The sequence below is a fragment of the Protomyctophum bolini genome (assembly GCF_963924005.1).
Source record: "Protomyctophum bolini genome assembly, chromosome: 13".
Lineage (NCBI taxonomy): Eukaryota > Metazoa > Chordata > Actinopteri > Myctophiformes > Myctophidae > Protomyctophum > Protomyctophum bolini.
Window position 1 is genome coordinate 9,261,721 of NC_137874.1, and position 19,734 is coordinate 9,281,454.

Below are 19,734 nucleotides of genomic sequence, written 5' to 3' on the forward strand. Positions count from 1 at the left end.
GTGAAAATAAGAACAAATACAAAGGTTTGTTCCACACAAGGGCTCAATAGCCTGCATCTAGCCCGTGCACACTATCTGCTGGTTAATTTGAGTAACTGCTCTTAGAGAACATTTAAGTTACACTCGTGCATGAGTGTAATGGAAAGTCAATGACTTTATGAAACAGAAAATCATGCTGAATTAATGAGAGAAACATTATGCAAGTTGAGTGATCATTTATTGGAGTTAAAGAAAGAGCACAAACCTATATAGAATTCTTAAAGTGAAAATCAAGGGTCACTCTCTACAACATTGCTGATGGAGAATGCCACTACCCCACACTCACTCCAGAGTGTCACATTGAGGTAAAGAAATAACGAAGGTTGCACTAATATTTTAGAAATAAGTCAACAATACAAATGACGTTAGTCTTGTGGATTAATTTACTTGTAATGCGTGGCCCCCTGTGCCCCCCACAAAATGACCGGAACTACTTCATATTTCACCAAAACCAGAGCAGAACTCCCACCACGGGACTCGGGCAATCAATTAATAGTAATACAGTTTCAACCACTATATTAATGGCAAGTATTTCATACAACTTAAGTTAAAAAAGAATCTGAACTATCCCTTTAAGTCAGGGTTAAGTAAAAGTGACAATGCCATAGGCCTACTCTGTTACAAGTAAAAACAAATGTCCAATATTCAACATTTTACTTGAGTAAAGGTAAGGTATTGGCATTACAATATAACATTATCAAATGTAAAAGTAGTCATATATGCAGAATGGCCCATTTCACATACGTAATTAATGTGTTTTACTGCTGTTAAAGGTGGGGCTCCGAGTCCCCACCTTTACTAGCTGCATAAAAAGTAATAATTACTAGTAGTTATTACTTTACGTGCTGCTTGGTGCCTATATAATAATACATAAGGCATAAACGTAGGTTGTATTCATAATCCAAATCTGCCTAAAGTAGCTACTACTAAAGCTGTAAACAAATTGTAGTGGAGCAAAAAAAAGTGCAATATTTGCCTCTGAGATGTGGCCTAATGAAGTAGAAGTAGCCTATAAAGTACAAAAGAATGAGTAATGTAACAGTATAAAGTAAATGTACTTGAAGATTGTGCTTATTTCACTTTCAAACATGTCGGTGAAAGTGAAATATCCCTTTGAGTAGAGTACAAACAAACACTTTTGTTACTGTCCACCTGCATGGATATGTTTGTATATTATATTACTTACACCAGTGGTGGAAAAAGTAGGCTACTCAAAGTTGTTATTTTTATTATTTCTTATATTGTAGACGAAGAGATTTCAGGTCCACAGCAGTCTAGATTCAACATTAACAATATTTAATATTTTACCATGATCAGAAAAAGCTCCTTTATTTGAAAAGGTTCCCCCCCTTGCTGACATTTGAATCTTATTTTAAGTCTATGCTTTGAATGCACACCAGAGGGCGAAATGTTTTGCCCTCCAAGTAATCCTACTGTTAACCTGAGGAGGGCAGAAACGCATGCATGTCTGCTACTATACTGTGTTAGAAAAAATGAAGAAGTACTACTAGAGACCTTTCAAACGAAGATGAACTATTCTATGAGATGAACGTCCAAACAGCATTATTTTTGTACAGCTTTAATGTTTGTCTTTCAACAATGCTTGTTTAAAGAAAACGCCATAGACAATAAAGAGACATTTAATTTGAGGACTAAAACAAACATTATCACCCGTTGCAAACAAACAAACATTATGTTGTAATTGATGTTGTAAGATGATAAGAGCGCCTCACTTCACACGGGTGTGATTTTTTAAACAGTTTTAGATACACTGCGGGCAAAGAAACGTGCGATTCGCTGTAAATGGCAATAAAAAAGAGAAGACATAATAATTATCCGCCCAGAAAAGGGACGTTTTAAGATAGAAGATAAGATAACTTGGCTAAAAAAATGCCACATCGCCAATCTGCAAGCTCACAGTCACAACAGCTTGCAAAAGCAGGCTGAATTAAGTTACGACATTAGCGTAACGTTGCGTTTCCCACCCAGAGGTCTTCTCTCCCTCGTTTTAAAATCTCTACGCCGTTTACCCAATAGTACCCATGATTCATCTGGGCTGGATGACCTGCCTATGGCCTTGACGTAGCACTGAGCACTACTAGCGTGTGTGCTGTGTCTGTGTGGAGCAGCAGTGGCTAGTGGTGTGTGTGTTGTGTTGTATGTGTGTGTGCGCGTGGATTTAACCCGGGGATAGCGTTCTCACTTCACGTCCACAATAAGTAGTTAGCGGGCTAACGTGTAAAAACAGAAACAAGAGCCACGATGCTGAAATGTAAGACTGTGTGGAACAAACTTGCCCCTCTTGCCAGAGCCTCGTCAACGCTGTGTCGCCGGCAAAACGCCGCGAGGAGAGCAGGAGGCAAGTGACTTGGCTGTCTTCTCTTTTGCTAGCTCACCTTCAGTGAATAATACAACATGTTAATGCATTTAAAGAAAGCTGTTTCTGGGACTGTGCTCACACAACATTAAAGCACTGCAAATAACCTGGCTAGTTCGTTCAGACAGGGTTGTTTACGTTATGGAATGGGACTGTGAATGTAGCTCTGTTACGCCAGTGAACTGAGTGGCAACAGATAGTAATCATTTTGTAGTTGAGTTGTAGTGCAGCAAGGGACGTCATCATGTGATTTAAGTATGCTAATGTTTTGTGATCATGGTGCGCCCCGTTTTCTTTTCTGTAAGTTTACTGACATGTTTTTGTTCCGACATTCACGAGTCCTTGACATCTGTTTTCATAGAGTAAGGTCACGTTCAAACTGCAACCAAATGTTGCATAACACAACATGTCATTCATTCATTTCTTGACCCGAGACAGTTTATATGTATATGCCATTCTGTTAAGTGCTCGTTTTGGATTACATAACATTAAGCCATTAATACCAATAACGTAATATCAGCAACTCTGAATGTGTCAATGAATAGCAGTGGGAGAGACTTTGAACATGAGCCACCTGAGAGGAGACTGTCACATCTGAGAACTGTGGCGCACTTTCCTCCCGCATTTCCTTCATTCTTTCTGTGCGTGTTAGTATATTCCTTCATTCTGTGGTGATTTGGTTCTATTGTTATAGGGTTTTATCCACATGAAGATGGAAAGATATTAGATACCTTTATTGATTCCAGTTGCCCAGAAGCAGCACTTACACTAGATTTACAAAGTTAGAGTATTGAGAGTAAGGAAAGTACTTTCGCATACAGCAATAGACAATAGTAATACAATGGTAAAAAGCACCATACATCACAGTAACAAGCATCAACAGTAATGAACAACCGCATACAACAGTATTACATTATACCAACTATCCTGCATTATGCTGAATAACAACACTACCAGCTTACGGTGTCCTCCTCATGTACACTAGCATCCCTATTCTAGAGCAAACATTCAGTGGATCTACTAAAACTACAAGCTCGCACTCGCAGTGATCTTGTAGATGTGCTAATTCTCAGCAAAGACATTTGGTGTAATTTTTTATTTTGTGCATTTATATAGTGCCTTTATCCAAGGAGCTTCACGTAGATTGTGCATTACCTTCATTCACCCATTCACACACATTCATACAGCGATGGCGGAGGAGGAAATCATGCAAGATCGTGACCCTGCACATCGGGAGCATTCAGCGGGTTCAGAGTCTTGCTCAAGGAGGACAGTTCGACACAAACTCAGGCAGAGCCCGGGGTCAAGCTGGGAACCTTCCGGTATCCAACCGGCAACTGTACCGCTGAGCCACTGCTGCAGGAGCAGGGGTCTTCAACAGGGGGTCCATGACCCCAGCCCTTACTACAGGGGGGGGTCACCAAATCTTTCTGTGATAGGATTTTGTCTATTAACCACTTGAACCCTGGTTTAAGTGTTAAAATACACATTAACAAGTCCCTATCTCCCTCTCAGCTAGGGGGTCCTTCCTTGGCCTGAAAAATGTTGAAGACCCCTGGTGTAGAGGGGAAAAAATAAGGGACACTGTCTGGTGGTCAATGTACATCACTACACCTATAGGGTTTAAGTGATTCGGTGAAGCGGCGGTGGCTCAGGGTAGAGTGGCTGGATGGTAATCGCAAGGTTGCCTGTTCGAACCCAGAGTTAGTGTCGAAGTGTCCTTGAGCAAGACACTGACTGAACCCCAAATTGCTCCTGATGTGCTGGTTGGTGCCTTGCTTGTTTTCCACCGCCATCTGCGTATGCCTATACTATTAACTTTGTTTTGGACTCTCAATCAGAATTTACTTTAATGAGTGATAGGTCTACTCGAAAATTAATGTTGCCCTAGAGATACAGTACACGGACGGACAGTGAACCCAACGCACCAGGGGTCATCGGAACAGTGACCTTTCGGAACATTGGGCCTTCGGAAAACACCGGCCTGTTGGAATATTGACGCAGACCCCTTAATAGACATCACATTCCCCATAGCTGCCATGGAAGACATTATGTTTGGCTACATTGACCTTGTTTTATACACACAGACATTAATCTATTATTGGGGCAAATCCTGGTTGATATTACAAATGTCTTCTATCGTCTTATCTTCACAGGTTTGAACAATGGCGGCAAACCAGCACTACTCCCTGTGGCCCACATGTCAGCTGGTGGTGCAGGAGGTGGTGGTGCGAATAACAGGTTATACGTCCTTCTGGTTGGAGCAGCCACTGTCGGTGCGGGAGTTTATGTAAGTAGGATAGGATGTCATGCCCCCTAATTTGTCTACTAATTTAGGCTTTTGTCACATCTGGGTGCCCAAATATCTCATTTATATCAGATTTTGGCGTTGTGATCTTAACCCATTTGGGATTGAGCCCGATCTTTGCTATAATATACTTGTAGGCAACAAGAACCCCAAAAGGTCTGAATGGCTTAAATCTAATCACATTTTTATTTTCAAATCACAAAGTAGTATAAAAAATGATTATTTTATTAGTATTATAGATTATTCTTGAATCATGTTTATCTATGGACTTTGTAGTTTTTGGGGGTCACCCAGTTGGCCATTTTAGATTTATTTAAGTAGGATAGAGGTAAACGTTGTTTGTTGGTCCTTGGCCAGAATATTCTGCTAATGATTCCTGCCATGTTACAAAGGTGTTTGTATGTTTTTATAGACATTCCAAACCCTCAAGGGAGACAAACGGAGACATGACGATCGTATTTCAGAAATTGAATCCAGATCAAAAAAGGACACCACAGCACAAGTAGACACATACATGAAGCTAGACGCTCCTCCTGGTAGGATTTTTCACTGATCCTTTGAAGCCTTTCCCATCGCTAAAAGCTTTCATTTATGGTCCTCTGTGTAGCCATTACAGCATTATAGTAAATGCAGATTAAGTTACTTTCCTCAAATTTGTGTTTTAGCAGCACCTGCCACAGAAACAGAAGGTGAGTTAATATCCCAAGGTTCTTAATGGACTTTTCTTCTAAACATTTATACCCCTCATCAACATCCTCATCTTAATATATTATTGATAGTGAAAATGAACTTCTGAATCTGAATAACCTAATACAAAAGTAATTGACCACGATGACCTTGCAGGCTTATGCAAAAGCTAAATATCAGGTCATTTTGATATTACAGTTGGAATGATGATAGGTTCTTGCTTTATCTATGATCCTCGATTACTATTTCTATCATTTGATAGACCTTGTATTACCATTTGTATTTACCTTGTGTTTTCCTTGCTTCCTGTAAATCGACTAAGAGCATCTGCTAAATGCCTAAATTGTAATTGGGCTTCAACAGTAGTGCGTTCATAATTTTAACTGAATGATAATACAGTAACTAGTACTGTAGCTGGTGTGTAGTTTTATCTTGTGCTTTGTGATTTATTTCTCGTCACAAAGAAGTGAAAGAGCAGGCCTCTGAACCGGCAGCAACTGACACGGAACCGCCACTGTCTGCTGAGGATGTTAGCCCTCCAGCGCCTGTACCTACGGAGCCAGCGCCCAGTGAAACCACAGAAACCTCCCCAGGTTCAGCATTCATATTTTCTCATCTATTTTTATTCATTTGTATATATCGAGGCTGTCCAGAAGAAACCACCTATCTAACCTAAAGTTTTTTATTATATATATATATATATTTTTTTGTATTTAATTTTTTCATAAATCAATGCTATTGAACATCCTTTACGTCTGTGTGTTGGTTAAAAAAATATTGAACCAAAGTATTAAAGCGCTTAGACAAAAAACGACTAACTCCACTTGGCTGGATGTTTTTTCTTTTTCATTTCTGAAAAATGTACATTTTGAAATGAGGTGATTTCTTCCAGACAGCATAGTGTGTGTGTGTGTGTGTGTGTGTGTGTGTGTAAAGGGAATAGCATTTGTTTAGAGGCCTGTTCCCTGATATGAGTGTGAATATGCATGCTTCCCCTTCTTAAATTGTTTGTGTGTGTCTGGGTTGGGGTAGTGTTATACTCGGGTCCAAAATGACCGACCCGTATCGTATCCTAATGGACCTGACGTTTCTTTAATGATATACCTGTTAAATTTGTTCAGAGTTCTGACACTTTTTGGACCCGAACCGTAATTGGACCTGTGAAATTTGTTCTGAGATGAAAGAACTCTGACTCTTGAGTTTGATATGCATCTGACAAATCTAGCATCTACGTAACAGCCTGCCCTACAATAAGAGACAAATAAATGTAATTGCATGTTTTCACCTCGATATATTTTGATGTGCTTTTCCAACTCAACTCAATTTAGCTGGCAGCATGACATGCATGCGCAGCTCAACTCACCCCTGAGTACAGCTTTTCTCGGATTCACTTGGGTATTACGCATGATATGATAAACAGACCCGGGTAATATAATCTGAGCCAACCCAGAGACAGTTACACATAATAAAATTCAGACTTAGACCTGTATGGGTTTCAGGTATTGTGTATTTTTAGTTTTTTGTGAAGACCTATAGTACCAGGGTGGCGAGGGCGCCCAACTAATTGCATCTAATCTCAGACTATGAATTGTTTTAATTAACAGCAGCTGAGTCAGTAGTAGAAACAACCCTTGAACAACCAGCAGAACTACCTGCTGCATCAGTAGTTGAGGGTAAGATTCACCTTGGATGGTTTAATGAAAAGCCTGTCTGATAATTAAGAAAATATTTCATGGAATTATGACAAAAAGCCAGGAGTCCAATGCATCCTGAAGCACTGGAGTTGCCAAACAGACATGTCTTCAGTGATTTAAATAGGTTTTCAATGTAATTGGCCCCGGGACCCAGTGGTGTTCTTTTAGATGCTTCAACAACGTTAGGAGTCATATTTTGTCATTTTTACAAATTGTAGCATTTAACTCCCATTTCATCTTATATGGTTATAATATGGTTATATTCATGTAGAAAATGTATCTGAAAGAAATAAACACAATTCTAAATCTGAAGTTGGCATAACATTGTTAACCCTATGCTAACAGAACCAGCACCGCCATTAGAACCTTCCCCACCCGAGCTTACAGAACAGCCTGCTGCACCTGTTGTAGCGAGTGGTAAGCACTCTAACCAATGCATGGAACAACTGAATTTCATTTGAAATATTTATTTTACCATTGTTCCTTATATATATTGCATGTAAATGGAACAGGTTTTTAATGGCCTTATACCAACAGAAGCTGCACTTACCTGGAGTCTCTGGAGTTCTCTGCAACTTTCTTTCACACACTTTGATGTTCTGATGTTTAATAATATGTTTAATATGTATTTTTGCCTTCATACAACACAGCTGTTTCAATGTCCAGTGTTATTGCTACTATGCTAACAGAACCAGCACCGCCATTAGAACCTTCCCCACCTGAGCTTACAGAACAGCCTGCCGCACCTGTTGTAGAGAGTGGTAAGCACTCCAACCAATGCATGGAACAACGGAATTAAAACAAATATATTTATTTTACAATTGTTCCTTATATTATATTGCATGTAAATGTAACATGTTTTTAATGGCATTATTCCAGCAGAAGCTGTACTTAACCCTTTAGTCTCTGGAGTTTGATATAACATTCTTTGACACAGTTCTGATGTTTTAGAATAATATTTATTTTTGCCTTCATGCAACACAGCTGTTTCAATGTACAGTATTATTGCTACTATGCTAACACAACCAGCACCGCCATTAGAACCTTCCCCACCCGAGCTTACAGAACAGCCTGCTGCTGCACCTGTTGTAGAGAGTGGTAAGCACTCCAACCAGTGTTCTATTTACCACATTATGTGGGTTGTTATGACTTTAAAGTCTCATGTTGCATGAAAATGGAGCAAACCTTTATTGGCATGATGCCAGCCCGGTGTTTTTCTGTTGCTTAAAGGTATATTCAGTGATTTCACATAATTCAAATATCACCTTTTTCCTTTTTGGGGGGGGGGGGGGGGATAATCCTCCTTACTATAGAGTGGGCTGACTATAAGGAGTTCCTCCCTGTCCCCAGTGAGCCCCTGAGGTAAAAAAAAAAATCCCCCTAGTTTCGGTTTTGGTGGTGGGTGAGAAAGCCTTCATCCAATCAGGATGAGAGGGGCCTTCCTCCAATCATGATCGAGTGTACTGTACTGTAGAGCGTGTGCATGTGCATATCTTGTTACCGGGGCGGACCAGGGTTTTTCCCAAATCACTGAATGCTCCTTTAAGTTTAATTGTATTTTTTTTGTAATTGTTTTTGCCGTCATCTGAAGTTGGCATAACATTGTTAACCCTATGCTAACAGAACCTGCACCGCCATTAGAACCTTCCCCACCCGAGCTTACAGAACAGCCTGCCGCACCTGTTGTAGAGAGTGGTAAGCACTCTAACCAATGCATTTGAATTATATAAAAACATATTATACACTGAATCTTAATGGAAAAATATTTTAATGCCATTATCCCAACAGAATTGGCACTTAACCCTAAATTGAGTCACTAGCGTTTTCTAAAACATGCTTACACATTGTTCATTGGTTGAGTTAAAACATGATGTTCTGATGTTGAAAGTTAATTGCATTTTTGCCTTCATACAATGCAGCTGTGACAATGTACAGTGGCATAACATTGTTAACCCTATGCTAACAGAAACGGCGACTCCATTAGAACCTTCCCCACCCGAGCTTACAGAACAGCCTGCTGCACCTGTTGTAGAGAGTGGTAAGCACTCTTAACAAGTGCATGGAACTACTACATTTACATTTTGAGGTTTTATGCATATGTCATTGACTTTACTCCTGTCCTCATGTTGTTAATTAACCGTATTGTTGCCTACACAACAGAGCAGTTGTAATGAAATGTTGCTACTATGCTAACAGAACCCACAGCCCCAATAGAATCGTCCCCACCCGAGGTTACAGAACAGACTCCAGCACCTGTTGTAGAGAGTGGTAAGCACTCTTTAACAAGTGCATGGAACTACTACATTTACATTTTGAGGTTTTATGCATATGTCATTGACTTTACTCCTGTCCTCATGTTGTTAATTCATCTTATTGTTGCCTACACAACAGAGCAGTTGTAATGAAATGTTGCTACTATGCTAACAGAACCCACAGCCCCAATAGAATCGTCCCCACCCGAGGTTACAGAACAGACTCCAGCACCTGTTGTGGAGAGTGGTAAGCACTCAGACCAGTGCATCGAACCAGTTAATGCCATTTCTCACAGTGCAAGGGATTATTTTGTGTTAATTGCTTAATGCTGCGGCTTTGCTAACAGAATGTACCCCAGCAGCAGAACCCCCAGCAGCAGAAACAGCAGTGCCACAGTCCTCAGTGATTGCAGATAGTGGTAAGATTTATTTTGCAGACTCCTGGAGTTGGGAAGTTGGGAACGCATGACAATACGTTTTAATATTAAAAAAAACCTTCTCTCCTTTTCTTTTCCTTTTTTAACGTTTTCCCTCATTTCAGCTGTGTCCTCGGCCTGGATCCTTTGGATCTTTGTTTGGTTCCGTGTAGTGCTAAAGGTTAATCGCTCACACATTAAATCACTTTATTGATTTATTGATACTATTTATTTCACTCTCAATTCCTTCGGGGGTTATTTCTGCAAGTCATTGTTTGGCTGCTGATCAGTACCTAGACTTGGCTCCTGTATTGACTTGTATCTATATTCCATTCTCTCTCTGTCTCGGCTTGCTCCATCTCTTCTGCTCTCATGTAGCTCCAGCAACAGACCTTGTACCTAGCCCACCCAAGATCCCCTCACATGCCCCATATCTACTGATTGGTGGCGGCACAGCCTCATTCGCTGCTGCCCGGTCAATCCGAGCCAGAGACCCTGGCGCCAAGGTCAGTAAGGCCTTTGTTGGTCGACAATTTAACAATACTGTAGTAGTTTTTGTTTAAAAACATATATTTTTGGACATCTGTTTTTCAATACATCTATGTTAAGCGAAATTAATTCCTTTTCTTTTTCTTTTGTTTCATAATTTGCCACCAGGTATTAATTGTGACGGAGGAGCCTGACCTTCCATACATGAGGCCACCTTTGTCTAAGGAGCTCTGGTTCTCTGATGACCCCAGTACGGCAGACACCCTACGCTTCAAGCAATGGAACGGCAAGGAGAGGAGGTGTGTTAAAAATGTATTTAGAAATGTAAAGCATGCACACCTACTCTGTTGCTTGTTCCCGGTGTTTATTGCAAGATCACAATCACTAGTGATCTTGCAATAAAAGTAGATCACTTTTATTGCAAGATGTCTTATTAATATTTGTCACATAGGCAGATTTTGTTGTTTTGTTTTTTGAGTTCAGGTTAAACTGGGGACATAATTAACAATCAATGCCCCAAAAAAGCCCCTAAAATCTAATCTGAATCACTTCCTGATTGTCGCACACAAATTTAATGTGTGATTTATATTGTCAGGTGCTAACCAATTGCAACCAGCAATGGGCGACTGTGTCTCAGGAGGTAGAGCAAGTCGTACAATGATCCCTGGGTCTGCGGTTCGAATCCCGGCTCCTCCTGTCCACATGTCGAAGTGTCGTTCTTGGGCAAGACACTGAACCCTACATTGCCTCCTATGAGTCGGTCGGTGTGAGCTCGCCACTGTTGGTACCGTTGGTTGACTAGCGCATTCACGTTGGCTCTAGGTATAATATTAATGCTGGAATATCCCGCATTATAAGTGCACATGCACCACCAGTTCACCGCATCAACATATTTAAATACGTAACAGGAACGCGACTACGTGCTACACCCCCACCCCCGCCTTTTTCATTTTGGGGAAGATTCTGCGCTTGTTGATTATGGATTTCTTGCAGAGCCATGGCTTTCTCTTGTTTCGTGGCGAGATCTGCTTCTGCATCAGCTCTCTTTGCGGGAGGCCTTGGAGGTAGCATCGGAGTGGTTGCTGGATGGAGGTCATCACAGTTGGCTATAGAAGGGGTTTTTGAGTGTGATGTGCGAGTTCCATGGGACGGTGTCTGCATCTGATGAGTCAAGCCCACCACACACCGGCTGTGTGCGCCGCGCGGCGGACACAGCCGCCTCCATTATTTTCAATTAACCTATCGCACACCGGCTCCGTCCACCGCGTCGCGCCGCAGACGGTGTTGCGATGGGCTTCAGATGTTGAAAATAATAATTATATAATAATGAATAATAATAATGTTCAAAATAAAGGCAACCCAAATTTAACAACGAAAATCAACAAATGATCTTCAAACCAAAATAAATAATTGAAGTTAGACCTAGTGTCGCAGACAATTACAAACAAATAGGGTGGGAGTATGGTGCCTTACAAACATTCTTGTTTTAAACTTAAACTGTCCACTAAAAATATATGAAATACATTTGAAGTTCCAGGCAATGCGGTAACAGATGTGCCTTATTGCAGTGCGTGCCATATCGCGGGTGTGTTGCGCGTCGTTGCATTTTTAGATCCTGAGGGGACCGGGCGATCAACATACTGTGAAATGCTGAGACACACTCGGGACCACTGGGAAATGAGTCACGATATGGTCGTGAAAAGAGATTTCATTTCTTACCCGTCTTCGGGCTAGTTCCCATCGGGGCTCTCCACAGCTGGAACAGATGGAAACTATCTGTTTCCATCTGTTAATAATAATAATACCTGGAAGAACTCAAAGGCGCTTTCCAACACTTACTGCTGCAGACATTGGTGCGGTGGGGAGCTACCGCATCATATGTTTACCCTGCGGCTGTTTTTAACCTGAACTTGAAAACAAACAACAAAATCAGCCTATGGTTGAATTAATAATGACATGATATTGGTTCATACATGCCATCGTTCTGAACCTCTGATAAAATACTGAAAAAGCCGAAATACTGGCATTGTAAAGAAATACATTTTACAATAAAGCAGTCATCCAGTGTTTTTAATACATATATTATGTGTGTGTTTTCCAGTATCTACTTCCAGCCACGCTCTTTCTACATCGGTCCTGAAGATTTGAGTGCTGCTGAAAATGGTGGAGTGGCTGTGCTCACTGGAAAGAAGGTTGGACAATCAGTTTCATATATTGTTTGCTTATTCCTGCTTTCTTTGTCTCAATTTTTGCTTTCCAACTTTACCACCCAAGTGTGAATTAAAATGGCTGACTTCTGAATAGGATAAGTTGCATTCAATGTTGTTAATCTCTTCAGGTGGTGTATATGGATGTGAGGGAGAATAAAATACAACTTGATGATAAAACCGAGATTTCCTATGACAAGTGCCTGATTGCCACCGGTAAGCCACATTAAAAATGTAATGTATGTAATACCATGTGCCTTAAAGTTTGTAGACATTAATATGAATTTTATTATTTTACTTTAGGTGGAATACCAAGAAATCTACAAGTAATTGAAAGAGCAGGAGAAGAGGTGATGAAGAGGACTAGTTTATTCCGTAAGGTCAGTGTTCTGCCAGCAGGTGGGGTAGTTTTGCTTCAATCTTGACTATACCGGCAGCTTCACATAGGGAGACTCAAATGAATGGGCCATAGATTGGTGTTGGGATAATTACTCTAAACTGCAGATCTTGTGTTGAATGAACGTGGATTTTACTCGCATCCCCAGGTTGAAGACTTCAAAGCACTGGAAAAGGTCTCCAGAAATGTAAAGTCCATCACCATCATTGGAGGAGGTTTCTTGGGCAGTGAGCTGGCCTGTGCCCTTGGCAGGAGATGTAAGCCTACCAAAGAAAGAGGAAGTGACATAAGGAACATGACTATACCATTGCTGAACTCTTTTGTAACTCCCGCTCTCTTTTCAGCAACTGATGCTGGGTTGGAGGTGGTCCAGATGTACCCTGAGAAGGGTAACATGGGAAAGGTGCTTCCTGAATATTTGAGCAACTGGACAACGGAGAAAGTTAAGACAGGTAAAATGTCCATTTTGCATTTCAGCTTGCTTCCTTCAACTTACCTTAACGAAACACGGTTTTCATTGTTTTCCCATGTTCTCCATTGAACGCCTGCCTCTCTCGTGTGTTTTGTGTTTTCCCATGTTCTCCATTGAACGCCGGCCTCTCTCGTGCATTTTCCCATGTTCTCCATTGAACACCTGCCTCTCTCGTGTGCGTTTTCCCATGTTCTCCATTGAATGCCTGCCTCTCATGTGTTTTCCCATGTTCTCCATTGAGCGCCTGCCTCTCTTGTGTGTTTTCCAGAGGGTGTAAAAGTCATGACAGAGGCCTTGGTGAAAGCTGTGACATTCAAGGATGGCCAGGTGGAAATCAAACTGAAGGATGGCCGTGTGGTGAGTCCAAGTTACTGAAATAAATTAACCACTAATTATTTTTTAACATTTCTGATATGCGATTTGACAGTGTAAGTAGATTTTATTTTTTCATTTTCACCCAAAATCAGTATGCTACGGTTAAAGTGGTTAAGTTCAGTTCATGTAGTAGAAAAGAAAGGGTAGGGTAAATATATCTTTCTGACTGTCTCTCATGTTCCAACTATAGGTGAAAACCGATCACATTGTGGCTGCTGTGGGCCTGGAGCCCAATGTTGACCTTGCCAAATCAGCAGGTCTGGAAGTGGACGCTGACTTTGGTGGCTTTCGGGTCAATGCAGAGCTGCAGGCTAGATCCAACATTTGGGTGGTAAGGTTCTGGACTCATTTTACGGTTGTTGTAAAGCACTGCAGGTACAGTACAGTACAGGCCCAGTCAAACATTGTTTTGGTGGTCACAAGTTTCATGTTTTGAAGATGAAGTTCATATTGTGGCAGTTGTGACCTACTGTGCCTACAGTATAACCATACTGGTCTTTAGAGAACAACGCGATTAGTCAGACATGTTTTAACAACAATGTTAATGGCCCTTTATATTGTATTTGCTGAAAAAACGCTGCCTTTCCACCTAGAGATTAAACCCTTAAATGTATGTGTACAAAGCCCACATTGGTATGCTAACTAAGAACATTACGGATTGGGGAAGTGTATCAACGCTCTTATTTTGTAAAACTGTACTAAGTTCATACAGAAGCAATCTTGTTTGTGTTTCCTAGTTTAACATCAGGGTGGATGCAGATATCAAACATTGACACCAGACACGAACACGATACATCTCTGTAAATGCACTTGTCTTTTGGAGTGGTAACTGTCTCTCCAAGCTCCACTCAAGAACGTTAAAGTTAAGTAACGTTGTTATGGTACAAGATGGTCATGCATAGTACATAAACCTCCACTGTTCTGTCCTTGTGCTCCAGGCGGGAGACGCTGCATGCTTCTATGACATCAGACTGGGACGCAGGCGAGTGGAACACCATGACCACGCCGTCGTGAGCGGTCGGCTAGCGGGAGAGAACATGACAGGCGCTAACAAGCCCTACTGGCATCAGTCAATGTTCTGGTGGGTGTTCGTCGTACATACGACTTATATTTCCAGACAGTTATGCTAATAACTTATAACTAACTAAAGATTCTCATTGCCGTCCAAAATACAAGGGTCTCATCCAGTGACAATTTTTGGCTACAAGCCTTATACATAATGTGTGCTTACAACGGATGGAAAGAGCTTCAGCGGTTAAACCAGTGTAACCTGGGGATTGTGCATTTCCATGGATGGGAATTTGTTTGGTTACTACAGTATGTAGAGAAATGCTCAGACTGAAGCTATGGTCTTGAATACAAAAACCCCCAGGTTGAGAAATGACAGAGTTACCGTGTGGCGGTCCCTCTACTGTACTGTACTGTCACTGTACTGTACTGTACTGGCACACCCGAAATAATCATATATATATACAGTTAATATGTGCGTGTGTGTGTGTGTGTGTGTTAGGTTGCGCACAGGTGGTGAAAAACAACCATGCTGTTTTCATGCTCATACCTACCCAGCCAGCCAGCCAGGCAGGCAGGCACCCACCCACACACACAAGTCCGTAAGGGAGTGGTTGCACCACTCGAAAAGCGCTTCTTGAGAATACTCCCTTCTACTAAATTATTGAAGAGTACTTGTGGTCTGTAGGAGTTTCCAGCAGATGGCTGGAGTCAGAGAGCCTGCATCTTTCAATCCACGAGGATGTCTTTCCTCTTTGAGGGACAGAACAGATAGCACCACTTTAATCTCAGGAGTGTTTTGTTGTTGACAAGAATGCCAGAAGAGTAGTGACAATTCAATCCTCACTACAGATGTTAGGGTTGTAATGACTGCATATTCAGACAGCTAGTTAACATTTTAAATTGGGCAGTTCTTAATCCACAACACATCTGAACCATGAATCAACCTGTTGTGAGGGGGTTCACAACTAAATAAACGGGCGGCCAGTGCCGGCCACATGGATAGCAATGTTAATTTTTACAGTAAATTTGTATTTAGTATTGGTCATAGTCATTTGAATACAATCATGGTCACTTGTTATCATGGTAACGTAGAAGGATGGCTGCATGGCATGCTATAGAATGTGGAATTGTGCTACACAAAGCGGTAAAAAAACAAATTTTAAAGATATTTTTGGGGGCTTTTTTGCCTTTATTGATAGATGTACAGTAGCTTGACAGGAAACGGGGAGAGAGATGGGGTGGGGAGGGGGGGGGGGGGGGAGACACACAGCAAAGTTCGACGGGATCGGGACTCGAACCCGCGTCACACTGTCATGCTTGAATACCAGCCAAGGTGCCTGGACCGCTAAGCCGGCCCAGGCCAAGTTTCTGTTCTGTAATAAAGAGCAAGAGAGTGAAATAAGTGAACCTCCTTTGTTGTGTGGGGGTCACTGCATGTTTGAATGTAGGGTGCAATATTTACAGGTTGACGAATGAATGGCACTCTAAGCTGTGAGTTGTAGATGTGGGATGGACAGTGAGATCTTCTGAGCCGAGTGTGGAAACATTTTGGAAGCATTTCAACGTTTGTTAATTATCATGGAGCCTGTAATCCCTGTGTTATGAAAGCAGTTCATAAAAAGCACTCTCACTGAACACGGTTAAGATTGCGTCCAGACCTGAATTATGGGAAATTCCTGTAATAAAAAATGTATGTGGCATACAAGTGTCCGTGTGTCAGCTAAGCACACACTGAAAATCTCAAACTGCTAACTGCGAATAATCTCCATGTCTCCTGATCCTCTGCTTCACACAGGAGTGACCTGGGTCCCGACGTTGGCTACGAGGCAATTGGAATTGTTGACAGTAGCCTACCGACAGTGGGAGTATTTGCCAAAGCCACGGCCAAGGACACGCCTAAAGCTGCCACCGAAAAGTCAGGTACTGTAGGACCATCCAGTTGTTTGTAAATCATAATCGGATCGAGTTCATTCCGTTTGGAAGAGCCAGGCCTATACTGAATGCCCCTTCACACAGAAGACGATTCTTTTTGTGCGGAAAAAAAAGATGCCATGAATCTTTTTTTTTTAATACTGTTTTTATTAGGCAATTAGTATTATGACATAACTTCAGAATATCTTTGACAATGATAATGAGTAGTTAAGTGATATAAAATGAAAAAAATAATGACAGGTAGTGCATATGTTCCAAATACAATACATAATAAAAAAAATATATAAATGTGATAAACAAGAAAAAACAGTTAAACAGTGACAAATGTGAACAGACAAACAAAACAAAGACAACAGGACTGACACTCTTGCTCTTATACTTTCCCAACACGTAAATCAACTGAATTACAGACATTTTTCTTTTTAAATGAGAAAAAATAAAATAAAGGTAGGTTCCTTTTTTTCTTTCTTTTCTTTTATTTTTTCATAATTTTCAATTATGTTATCTTTTGTGTAGGAGGGTTGACCAATACAAATCTTGTTTGACTGTGTGCAAGGGCCTTAACCACTTTCAACCTGCCTCTATTTTGTAGCTACAAATCAAAATATTTGAAACTTTTTGCTGCACGACTCCCATCGTACGACAAAGTATAAAATGGGGATTTAGGTGGTTATGGCTCTCCGATTGTGATTCATTGCAGGAACTGGAATCCGTTCAGAAAGTGAGACCGAGGAAGTGGCCATAAGTCCAGTAGCCTCCTCCACACCAGCTCCGGCTCCAGTGCACCAGAAAGATGAATATGGCAAAGGAGTCATCTTCTACCTGAGAGACAAAGTGGTGGTGGGCATTATCCTGTGGAACGTGTTCAACAGAATGCCTATTGCGAGGAAGGTTAGTAGTGCTTTTTCACTTTGGTGGAAAAACATATTTTCCCTCGTAAATGTGTTTAATATATATTTATGTATTTTTTTTAAATCATTGCTGCATTTTATTTTTGTATAAAGATCATTAAGGATGGTGAGGAACATGTGGATCTGAATGAAGTGGCCAAGCTCTTCAATATCCACGAGGAGTAGCTCTGCTCTTTGGAGACGTTTTCGGAGAAGTTTGGTCGTAGGTTTTCGTCAAAGCAAAGAGGCAAACATAGGAGTGGACTGTCACTGCACATGGCGGCTTTGAACTTTGACAGTCAACGCCAGGTTCTGGAAAATCCACCCGCTGATGCACATGAAAGGGAGAAACGCAGTGCATCACGTGTCACGTCGCTGGAATATTTTCATATATTTGTAATTTGTACCAAATGCCCTGCCCCGTTTTTGTCGTTTGTTTTTTTGTTTATTCTATTGAAGAGAAATCTAATGACTGTCTAAATGCTATAGTATCCCCATGCTGTTATAGGCTCATGTTGCATTATAGTGATCATGGTGTATATGTTTGCCTACTGTCCCCCAGAGCTCTACCAGGATAACGATGTTGAGCATGGATGTTTGCTTTGCCGTGTGTTCAGAGCAGCTTATGATGACAAAGCCTGCAATAAAAGCAAAAAGTATTTTTAACGTGACTGACTGATTCTAGCATCTAGTAAATCGGTTATTTTTTGCCGAGGCACGTATAGTGAGGGGGAAAACGGCAGACCAAGTACAGAGCCAACTCCTTTCAACCTAGTTCCAATTTATTTTCTTGAGATTAAAATAGTAAACGGTGCATTTTATATAGTGCCTTTTATCCAAGGTGATTTACATTGTGCATTACATTCACCCATTCACGCACACATTCGTACACCGATGGCGGCAGAAACCATGCATGGCACGAGCCTGCTCATCGGGAGCAATTAGGGGTTCAGTGTCTTGCTCAATGACACTTCGACACTAACTGGGGGAGCCCGGATTCGAACTGGGAACCTTGGAGTTGCCATCCGGCCACTCTACACATGATCCACCGCTGCCCCTGTAACCAAGCAAGTACTAATTTAAAGTATGGAGCGTTTAAGTGCTTAATGCCCTGGTTAAAAATCCTCTGGTAATTTATCAATCAGAGTGACCAGTTATTTTTTCCTTGAGAATTTCTTGTCAAAAACTCTGTTGGACACCCAGTGCTGGTCTTTGAAATGTGAGAACATACATACAGTAAGAACCTTATTTAGAATAGAATGGTGCAACTTCCATGTGCATAGAATGTGAAGGTACTAATTAAGCAATTAACCCATAACAGAAATTATCTCCGTTGAGGGAAAACAAGGTAACTAACCTCAATTTGGCATTGGCAAGGTGGGCAGAAAGATGATAAAGCTTGGTTAATTTCATTTAAATGCATTTCTTATAACCTGTTGAACTGCCATTATGTTCATCCTGTGGGCTATTCTCAGATTTAAATGAATGGAGGGAGAGGAAAAAAACGTCATTTTCCTTGTCTTGAACTGATAATGAACAGTTCTTCCACAAAGACAGAGATGATAATGCAAGAAGAACAGCTTTGCGGTGTCGCTTGATATGGATATTGTCCCTCCCTTTGCATTTTGTGAATCATGTCCACTGCAATTTGTAAAAGTCATTCAACTGTAAAAAGCTCAGACATGAAGCTTGGTCTCTGCAAAGTAGGACAGGGCGATATGGAGAAAAGAATCGTCACAATAACCAGAAGACTTTCTTCCGATATCTATGAATATCACTATATGGAATATATTACGTGAATATCTGACTTGGTAAATACACTTTGTAGTGCGTATGATTAATTTAAAAACGAATCCCACACTACAATAACCCATAAATACCCTCAAATTAATTGTACACCTAATGGTGAATCCCTCCAGGTCTTTAGGCCTGACGTCGAAATAAAAAAAACGTTCGCTCTGAAAGAATATATATTCAAATATTTGTGCCGCATTTTTACGATGTTTTCAAAAATAGCAGACTATGAGCTTGTAGATCTGCTATTTTTCAATAGCTAAAGTATAACATAATGCTTAGTTAAAACACCAAAAGGGGTTCCCGCCCAAAATGGGTTACCAATAGCAGCCGTTTGAATTTCCTGACAGTTTTTATACAGCAGCCTACAGTATACCTTTTGACAGAGTTAAAT

General features: G+C 41.0%; 1 protein-coding gene across 33 annotated transcripts; it reads left to right on the forward strand.

The window, feature by feature from the left end:
* Positions 1 to 2,120: 2,120 nt before the first annotated feature.
* On the forward strand, positions 2,121 to 18,212 carry aifm1 (apoptosis inducing factor mitochondrion associated 1). Of its 33 annotated transcripts, none has more exons than XM_080780798.1 (27): positions 2,121 to 2,398; positions 4,573 to 4,706; positions 5,137 to 5,260; positions 5,390 to 5,413; positions 5,876 to 6,004; positions 7,016 to 7,084; positions 7,451 to 7,522; positions 7,795 to 7,866; positions 8,135 to 8,203; positions 8,729 to 8,800; positions 9,072 to 9,143; positions 9,302 to 9,373; positions 9,533 to 9,604; positions 9,705 to 9,776; positions 10,152 to 10,279; positions 10,431 to 10,561; positions 12,364 to 12,454; positions 12,601 to 12,685; positions 12,773 to 12,849; positions 13,015 to 13,123; positions 13,211 to 13,318; positions 13,607 to 13,695; positions 13,904 to 14,044; positions 14,652 to 14,794; positions 16,520 to 16,644; positions 17,357 to 17,547; positions 17,661 to 18,212. In XM_080780798.1, the coding sequence occupies exons 1-27, from the start codon at positions 2,302 to 2,304 to the stop codon at positions 17,730 to 17,732; spliced, it is 2,640 nt and encodes an 879-aa protein (XP_080636924.1). In that variant the 5' UTR covers positions 2,121 to 2,301; the 3' UTR covers positions 17,733 to 18,212. The 33 variants fall into 33 exon arrangements, with proteins under 33 accessions (XP_080636924.1, XP_080636951.1, XP_080636946.1 ...); XM_080780825.1 differs by having other exon boundaries at positions 9,720 to 9,776; XM_080780820.1 differs by having other exon boundaries at positions 8,147 to 8,203.
* Positions 18,213 to 19,734: the final 1,522 nt, after the last annotated feature.

What these genes read in the sequence shown, in the direction of transcription:
- aifm1 (XM_080780798.1), top strand. Translation starts at nt 2,302, where the DNA reads ATGCTGAAATGTAAGACTGTGTGGAACAAACTTGCCCCTCTTGCCAGA. An exon ending in CGCACCTGTTGTAGAGAGTG is followed by an intron (nt 7,867 to 8,134) that starts GTAAGCACTCCA and finishes TAACACAACCAG; the next exon opens with CACCGCCATTAGAACCTTCC. An exon ending in CTCAGTGATTGCAGATAGTG is followed by an intron (nt 9,777 to 10,151) that starts GTAAGATTTATT and finishes GCTCTCATGTAG; the next exon opens with CTCCAGCAACAGACCTTGTA.